This window comes from Gasterosteus aculeatus, chromosome 16, assembly GCF_964276395.1.
Source record: "Gasterosteus aculeatus chromosome 16, fGasAcu3.hap1.1, whole genome shotgun sequence".
Classification (NCBI taxonomy): domain Eukaryota; kingdom Metazoa; phylum Chordata; class Actinopteri; order Perciformes; family Gasterosteidae; genus Gasterosteus; species Gasterosteus aculeatus.
Genome location: NC_135704.1, coordinates 16,623,941 through 16,633,001, shown reverse-complemented (window position 1 = coordinate 16,633,001; position 9,061 = coordinate 16,623,941). Strand labels below are relative to the sequence as shown.

The following is a 9,061-nucleotide window of genomic DNA, read 5'->3' as shown; positions in this document are numbered from 1 at the left end:
GAACTCCCCTTTTCTGTCTGAATGCTTCCCATTCGGTCCCTTTGTGAGCTTTGCTGCCATTCCAACAAAAGATAAAAACTTAATGAGCAATCCAAAATAAAACTACCAGAAAACAAAAGACCGGTGTTTCCCAAATCGGTATTATGGTCATGATGTAGTTCCTCCTCGTGGTAGTACAGACATCAGACCCAAATGTAGCCTCAGCGCATAGGTGGGCATTTGCTGCATGGCCCGTGAGACACAGAACAGGTGAGGGTTAACTTGCCTTTACCTCGTGTGTGTGTGTGTGTGTGTGTGTGTGTGTGTGTGTGTGTGTGTGTGGCTCCTTGGTGCTCTTCTAAAGGTCTCAATATTCAACAATAGCAACATAATGAACGGGGGATCTTGAATGATACTTCAGTTTATTTATGTTCATCCTGCGGCACAGCTCGGGTAATGACATCCCTGGAAGGGAATCGGGCATCGGGGAAGAGGAGGGCTCTCACGTCCACCGTAAATAGATGTGTGTGTGTGTGTGTGTGTGTGTGTGTGTGTGTGTGTGTGTGTGTGTGTGTGTGCATGTGTAAGTGTGTGAGAGATGTATATGTTGTGTGTGTGTGCATTTATTTACAGAGAAGATTAGGTTTGTGGAGAGTTCCAGGGATCCTCACTCGAATGATGACGAAGGAGTAATGGGAGAGACTGGAGACGTGTGTGCACATGTACGTTGACTGTTTGTAACAGGCTACTTCCTGGAACTGTGTGTGTGTGTGTGTGTGTGTGTTATGAACATGCTGAGACCTCTCTTATTTATTTAGATTGAGAAATGTGTGACTGTGGACTGTGAGAAATGAACACATGGTGCCACTTGGTGGATGAAAGTAGTACTGCACATACGGAGATCACATGCAATGAAATAATCCTTCATTGGTCCCACGGTTACATACAACTAGAGACCAGTAGAAAAACAGAAAACAACAAGTACAAAAACCAGGCATTGAAATGACAGGACTATGAATACAATACATATTTGGATTGAGTGGTTGGATACACGTTGTTGCACATATGACGTATGAAATGTATTGATGACATGTATTTCCAATTCTTTGATTTAGTCATCGATCGTTGTCCCTGATTCTGAATTATTTCTATTAATGTTTAGTGGGAAGAGCTTTTATTTTGGAGATTATGTTAACCATCGTTTGGCAAAATTACCATTTCAGAAGAGTTTATATAGTTTGGAATTAACTGTTGTTTTTTTCAACATCTGTAAAATATTTATCATTTAATTTATTGGTTGTGTTTTTTGACCGACGGCCCAAGTTTCAGAAGAAGTCCTTCACGTCAATCCTGTGCATCCTTCATCCTTCCATGTTGTTGCATCTTTTAACCGGAAGAGGGCGATGTTGCTCTGGATTCATCCCTTACGGTCATAGGAAACACATTTTAAAACGATTCCCTATATTTAGGACGGAGAAATAAAAGCATAACTATTTTGCATTTTATTGGATTCATAACTTAACTTTATTTCATTTGTAGGCAAAATAAAACCAGACATTTAGACCAGACGAAGTGTGGTCTAAATGTCCAGACGATTTAGAAAACGATCGATTTGAATCCGCTTAAAACTCTAAAAAAAACTCTATTTATGACGCAGTTTGCGTAAATTGCGTTGAAGACCAATGCATCACAACCATGTGCAGTTGTGAAGCCGGAGGCTGCAGGAGGAGCGCGTGTCCGCGGTGTTGGGGCGTCCGCAGGATCCGGATCTCATTGGCACAGGTCCCGGGCGGGGTGGAGCGTAGCGGGGCCGCCTCTTGTTTTGCGGTCTTGTTTTGTCAGCCTCGCACCACTGCAGCTGCAGCAGGTCCTCCGGAGAGCAGCGCCCGACACGACCCGGCCAACGAATCGGTTTGGACCCCCACCCCCACCCCCCCGTTATTCAACCTCAGGAGCCGGGCGCAGCCAACGAGCCCGAGAGGTGAATCCATCCGCGGAGGGTGTGTGTTTGGTCCTGCGGAGGACTGAATCAGAGGACGCAGGGGGGGGGAGAGGCTGCTGCTGGAGGCAGGGGAAAGGGTTCGCGATCGTCGGTGTCCTTCCCGGCGCCGACGCCGCCCTCGCTGTCCCGGAGGAGCCCGTTTGACCCGCGCAGCGTCTCCGCGGCACCGAATGGATGCGAGTGCGCGAGGAGAATACTAATGAGCGGCGCGCTGCGTCCTGCCGAGGCGCACCGCGTCCCCCGCCGCCGCCGCTGAGGGCCACAGCGGTCATCCGGAGCGCACCGGGCCCCGCGCACCACCCTGGTTACTCCCCCGCCCCCCTTCCCTCCCACGGGAATCAATGACCGCAGCCGTTTTATCTCCTGGATAAATAATAGAACAAAAAACCTCCTGCAGCTGCGCAAAGAAAACACAAACGCCGAAATGGGCAACAGCTTCTCCAACATCTCAGCCTTCCAGTCTCTGCACATCGTCATGCTGGGCTTGGACTCAGCGGGGAAGACCACGGTCCTCTACAGACTCAAATTCAACGAGTTCGTCAACACGGTCCCCACCATCGGGTTCAACACCGAGAAGATCAAGCTGAGCAACGGCACCGCGAAGGGCATCAGCTGCCATTTCTGGGACGTGGGGGGCCAAGAGAAGCTGAGGCCCCTGTGGAAGTCCTACAGCCGGTGCACCGACGGGATCATCTACGTGGTGGACTCCGTGGACGTGGACCGGCTGGAGGAGGCCAAGACGGAACTGCACAAAGTCACCAAGTTCGCGGAGAACCAGGGCACGCCGCTGCTGGTCATCGCCAACAAGCAGGACCTGCCCAAATCCCTCCCGGTGGCGGACATCGAGAAGCAGCTGGCTCTGCACGAGCTCGGCCCCTCCACCGCCTATCACATCCAACCCGCGTGCGCCATAATAGGCGAGGGGCTTCACGAGGGAATGGACAAGCTGTATGAGATGATACTGAAGAGGAGGAAATCCCTGAAGCAGAAGAAGAAGCGGTAACAGCTGCGGTTTCTGGGAGGAGGCGATTGAGTCCAATAAACTGTGCGGGGGTCCCGGTTGTGCCAGTGTTTACTTTGCAGTGTTTTCCTATCGTTTTGTTTTCTCCTCATCCTCAGTTTGGATTAAAGCTGTGAAGCCCTGCTGAGTGCATCATTCGGCACACGGGAGGCTGCAGGATATAGACTATCCGATAACCAAAAAAGACTAAAGAAACTTGAAGTGGCTCTTCAGGTGGACAGCGCGGAGGGAGAGACGCGGGCTGGCCCGTTAATCTGCTGCCCCGCCGTGGACTTTGGACGCGGAGTGACCCGGATGATGAAGCTCCTCCGCCGTCGCTCACCAGGACTGTTAAGGCCCAGTAGTCTTCATCTCCACCCACAGGAGGTCGTTTGATTTTTGCACGTGGCGCGGGTCATTTGTGCCCCCTGCTCTTTTTTTTATTATTTCTTTTTCTTTTTTTCTTTGAATACCAGGACAGACATGTGTAGTTTCAGTCTGGATGTCATGCTGACTGTTTTCTCCCCCCCCCCCTGCGTGCTGGACTGAGGACACAGTGCCCACTACTTTGCACTTTTCATTTCCTAACAAACAGTAGCGAACTACACTGTATTATTAGAGGAGCCGATCCAGGTGGTTTATGTACTAAGAAGCCAAAATTGAAGTATTTTTTGAATATTAAAACATTTAAAATCCATCATTCGCGGTGACTGTTTTCCATTCATACGCTACAGGTTACACTGGCACCAGTTGGGGGTTTGCGGGGGGGGGGGGGGGGGCGGAGGGGATAATACAGACTGCTTGGCATGTAAAAAAACAACAACCTATGAGCTGTTGACCTGGTTGATTTCTCTACCCAGATGCTCACAGGTGTCCTTCAAAGAAACAAAAGGGTCAAAGGTCACAGAGCTTAGCCGGCAAGAGGTTGAATGAGAGTAAACCCTTCTGAAGCTCGGGATGTAAATAAAAGGCAGGTTTGGGTTTCCATCCACAGCACACGGGGTGAACATTCAGAGCTCTGCCGGAGCTCGTTTGGGAAATTTATGGATCTGCATTGCAGTGCTGAATTCTCTGCTTCACAACAGTGTTTACAGCAGCAATCGGTGCTCCAATGGGACCAGTGCTCACCGCCGCGCTCCATCCTTTGTGGACGAGATGCCGGTTTCTTTGCACGCTGCGTGAAATACAATAAGTGGTCTGCTTCATCACGAATTCTCCTTAAAGCCCAAACAGATGCCTCGTCTTTTTTCCTCAGTTACACCCAGGACACATTTATGCTCTGAACTGAGAGGATCTAATATTTCCCAAAAAGCCAAAGTTAAAAGAGAAGTCCCATATCGTTATAAATTGCTATTCTTTCCTCTCCCAGCAGGCACAGAGAAACTCAGAGGTTTCCCTGCAACAAAAAACAAAACCCCACAGGGACACAGAGACCCCTGTCATCTCGGGACTACCCGTTGCTATGGCAACAGCATAGCAGGACCAACCCAGTGATTCAGGGAACAGGTTTCCCTTCTCGGAGTCGTCTGCAGCGTTAATAGCCGTGTTTACCCCGACAAGAGGCACAAACATGAACGCCTTAGTCCCATGATCACCCCTCATGTGTGTGGTTCTACGTCAGGATTATCTTGGTGCAGCGCTACTCAAGCTATATGTCATAAGCTATTATAGCCTTTTTCTGCATTTTTGGTCCCAAAATTCAGCCTTCATATTTCAAAGTTGTAGGGCTCACTCCGGGGGTTGAATGTTGTGATTAGTTTTGTGTGTGTGGACTCATTGAATGTAGTCATTTGATTCTTTGAATGAGACACATTTGGTCTTGTTACCGGCTGTGGTTAATCATTATTTATACTGAGTCGCAGTCTGTGTTTAGACAGCAGGGTTTAACTGAAGTTCAATTGTTGGAAGTCTGTGTTTGAAGCAAAGGCCACCGCATGATGGATCGTATGATTCATTTAGGAAATCTCTCTCTGCAAAAAGGGCATTTTTTTTACTGCAAAGTCAACAGTTATGGTTTCTATTCAGTAAGCCTGACCTTATTAGAAGGGATGAGGGCCTGTCTCCGCTCATTTGATTCCAGTAAAAGCAGCAGCAGAGCCTCTCTGCATTTGACCCATTTGTCTGTTTTAAACATGCTGGAAAGATCTAGGTGGGCCACATGTGTGCAGCCCAGTTAGCCGCACGAGTGGCCCATAAAACCAACGGCCTCCGAATATACACGGCCTCCAGAGACGCGTGTCCTTGTTTATGTTGAAGGAACTGTTTCACTGTCAAAAGAAACCCCGGCCGGACTTTTACCAACTCAACACAGTAGCTGTGCATCTACAGCAGGCAGCACGAAACACCACCGTTTGAGAATTTGGAGCTTAAAGCTACTCAGACCCTCTGACACCAGTTTATACTTTCTGACCTGCAAGAGAACCAACCAACCAACCGAGGTGATCAAAATTAGGTTTTTAAATCCAGTGTCTGCTTGGTGTCTCTACTCCCAACAGACACGCGATCGCATGAGGCCGACACCTACGGAGACGTCGGTCATCATTCTATTACTTTCTACACACACACGGGTCAACTAGTGAGCGCGTACTTTATTTTGACATTAGTGGCGGAATGTGTTTAGGTCAAAAAAGCAAAAAGACAAACCAAACAAAGCGGTTCTTGCAGGAGCACATTTGTGAACTCTTGCTCTGATCCTCCCACTGCGGCCGTTGTCGCCGGCTCCCTCAGCTCTCCAATTATCTGCTTAAAGCAGGAACATCGCCGTCTCCGCCGGAGCAAAACAAGCTGCTGATTACTGGGCTCTGTGTCTGCGCGCTGCTACAGTCACAGCACAAAATTAAAAGATAATACGCTGACACTGTAAACGCCTCCAACCCAAACAGCCGGCTCTGTTTCACTGGTGACACTTTAGAATTTGATTTTAGTCGCGGTTTTAAAACAGGCCGTTAATGTTGCGAATTGCAAGACAGCAAACAAAGCTATAAAAAACGTCATTAGCTAGACGGCAGTGTAGTTTTGTTATTTGGGGACGTAATGTTTAGCAGACAGTGGTGGTTAAATGATATAGAACTCTTTACTACCTCAGTTCTTTCATCACTAAATTGTCTCGACTGCTTCATGGCCAATTAATCTGATCACAGATCAGAGAGAACAGGAATGTTCATTCTTTATTACTTCAGTATAAATAAAAGTAAAAGTTTTATTCTGCTTTGGGTTGAGGGGGGGGGGGGGGGGGGGGGTTCAGGCTTTTAGACTGAACATGAGAAGAATGAAGAAAAGGAACGAAGGGAGGACAGTTGTGAACAGGTACAAATGCTCAGGTGTATTGGTGATATTAGCCATCTTATTAAAAACACGCGGTCCTCCGTCTGGTGGGAGCGCAGGAGAAACAAACCAAAGCCTCTCGTGGAGAACACACACCCGCTTTCTCCACATTCCGTTTTTTTTTTAGCCAACTGAGGAATAAACTGTGTGGGACCTTTATCTCGGGGAGCTGCTGTCGCTTGTGGATTGGCTCTTTCTTGCTTCTGCAGCTGTTATTTTGTGTTGATAAGCCATGCATTGTTACGCCGTCCCTGGCATATATAGGTCACGCTCTTGTTGTTCTGCCTTCTCCCCGTTGCGTGTGTGTGGGCATGCGTCGACTCTTCTCTCCGCAATATACAACGGCAGCATTTCCAGATCTCCTTCCCGACAGAAAGCAAGACAGCGCGGACAAAAGCCCAGCCTGCTTGCACCGGGGGGACACTTCTTAAAGAATAAGCAAGGCTTCATTGCAGAGGAAGTTGAAGAAGAAGAATTCAGCAGGCCGGTTAACAATTAGCCACCAATTAGCATGGCATGAGTATTTCCTTGCTGTCATTGGAAATCATTAGCCAGGTTTTCAACTGTCAAGCTAATTTGAGGTAAACTCTGCAATCATCCCAAAAAAGAAGCACTAATTCAGTGCATTACCATCAATTGGTTGGGAGCGACCTCACTCATCCGCCTAGTTTCTCCCGATGTGGGCGATCGTCGCTCACGCGTTAAAAGCATTTCTTATGGAAAATTGGAGGAGAGGTCCTCGGCAATTAATTTGATCAGTCACGTATAAATCGTACGTTTTGAGTCGGCTGACGTTGGCCGGGTTCATGCTGTTCTTTAAATGTTTTTTTACTAGTAATTGTAAAACAATTGCCTGTGGTAGTTTGTCAAGTTGCACACTGTACAAACAACGAGCACCTCTCCAACCATTCGGCAAGCGGGAGGTTGTTGAATGTGATCCTTAACGTGAGTTAAGAGCGCGGGGTCTTTCACACATTGCCCCCAGTTGGTTTATTCCCTCTCAGCTGCAGGCCGAAGAATGTGTCGTCCTGCTGCTGCAGTTTAGTCTGAGAGCACAAACATGCCTCTATATGGAGACGAGGCCTTCAGGGACACACAGGTTCCACCAGCCGGGGACGGTAAAAGTCCAGACGCTTCATCTGGTCGTCCCCCAGTACCCCAAACACACACACACACACACACACACACACACACACACACACACACACACACACACACACACACACACACACACACACACACACACTGAGGAAATGACTACCCTGTCCTCTTACTTCCTGCTTAGTAAAATGTGTGAATTATGCATCATACGGGATGACAAAAGAGGCCCGTCAGACTCTGTACAATCAAACAGCAGCTCGGTGAAGCTGCCGGTGAGCATCCATCATCTGACGAACACGTTGATGACCACACTGCGCTTTTGAGAAGAAAAAAAAGACATTTTTTCAAAAACAAGCGTTCGCCTCATTTGTTTCCACGGCTACTGTATGTTTTAAGTCCCGTAACAAAAAAGGCTTTCCACCTCCAGACTGCAGGCGAGCAGGTGGACGGACAAGAATGCATCGACACGCCCGGACGGCAACATGCCGCAGGTGAGAGTCGGACGGACGGACCTCGGCTGCTCTCAGGACACGGGGGGAGAAACCTGACTGACGGGGTGCAGCCGGGTGGAGACAATCAGCTGATCAACTGCAGCAGCTCGGACCAAACTCAAGAACCAAATCGGCACATTTTCAAAGCGTAACGTGTAGTTTAAGCTGAAAAATATCCACTGACTTAATTCAAACACAATAATTCCATTTTGCCATTTTACCAATGGTCTTGCTGTTGGTGCTTTTTCCGTTCATTCTCCTCTGTACTCGGGTCTCCATCTCAATGTCAATTATCACCGTTTTAGATGCCCGTGTTTGTAGCTTTGGAACCAGCTGCACCTTTTTGTTTGTCTCGACCTCTCACTGTCTTATCCGCTCCCTGTGGACAGGAAGCCCTTGTTTTTCTGCGGTTGAAACACATGAAACGTCTCAGAGCTCCTGAAGGGTTCCTAATAACCGAGCTGGAGGAGGAGGAGGAGGAGGAAGGGCGGATGCCACTTTGGATTAAGACGATTTCCCGGTGGACACCTCCTGTCAGCCCGTATCATGAGGGGGGCGATGGACAAGGTGAGACATGCTGGTGAACTGTGTTTGGTTTGTATTTTTGGGAGGATTCATTCCGGTGAATTCCACCAAAAATACTTGACCATAAACAGATGTTTGTTCACGCGAGATCTCTGGCTCAGTCATTATTAATCATCTCCTCCGCTCCTCCAGAGAGCGCAGAGGATGAACGGGAGATCAGCTCTGCGTGGGATTATGAATAAGTAACCTCGGCTTGGAGGTGGGGAGTTTGTTGCCGGGGGTTATCTGGAGGTCACGGCGGAGCAGATGAAGGTGGAGCAGAGCGGCGGGGAGGAACCTGCCGGCCGGCAGACAGAGGCCTCCTCCTCCTGGGGAAACGTCTTTCAGATGGAAATGCAGCTGACTTTTTGTTGCCCCAGTTTTTGTCCGCTGTCTGAGCCTCCTCCCACTGCTCCCGTCTTCAGTGTGTCTCTCCTCTTACTTCTGTCCTCCTACGGCTACGTTAGCTTTTGTCACCCGGCTGTTTGTTCTGTGGGGGCTTGTTCTTGGAGCCTGGATCTCACTCACTAATGATTTACGAGAAGCATGCAGGACTAGTTATGGCTTCACACATTACAGTTTGTCCTTTCAGAGGTACCT

At 48.6% G+C, this 9,061-nt stretch overlaps 1 protein-coding gene across 1 annotated transcript; it reads left to right on the top strand.

Moving 5' to 3' along the window:
• Positions 1 to 1,673: 1,673 nt before the first annotated feature.
• LOC120834342 (ADP-ribosylation factor-like protein 4C) lies at positions 1,674 to 3,678 on the top strand. Its single transcript, XM_040202285.2, has one exon. It carries the CDS (start codon positions 2,406 to 2,408, stop codon positions 2,982 to 2,984), a length of 579 nt encoding a protein of 192 aa, XP_040058219.1. The 5' UTR covers positions 1,674 to 2,405; the 3' UTR covers positions 2,985 to 3,678.
• The last annotated feature ends 5,383 nt before the right edge of the window (positions 3,679 to 9,061 follow it).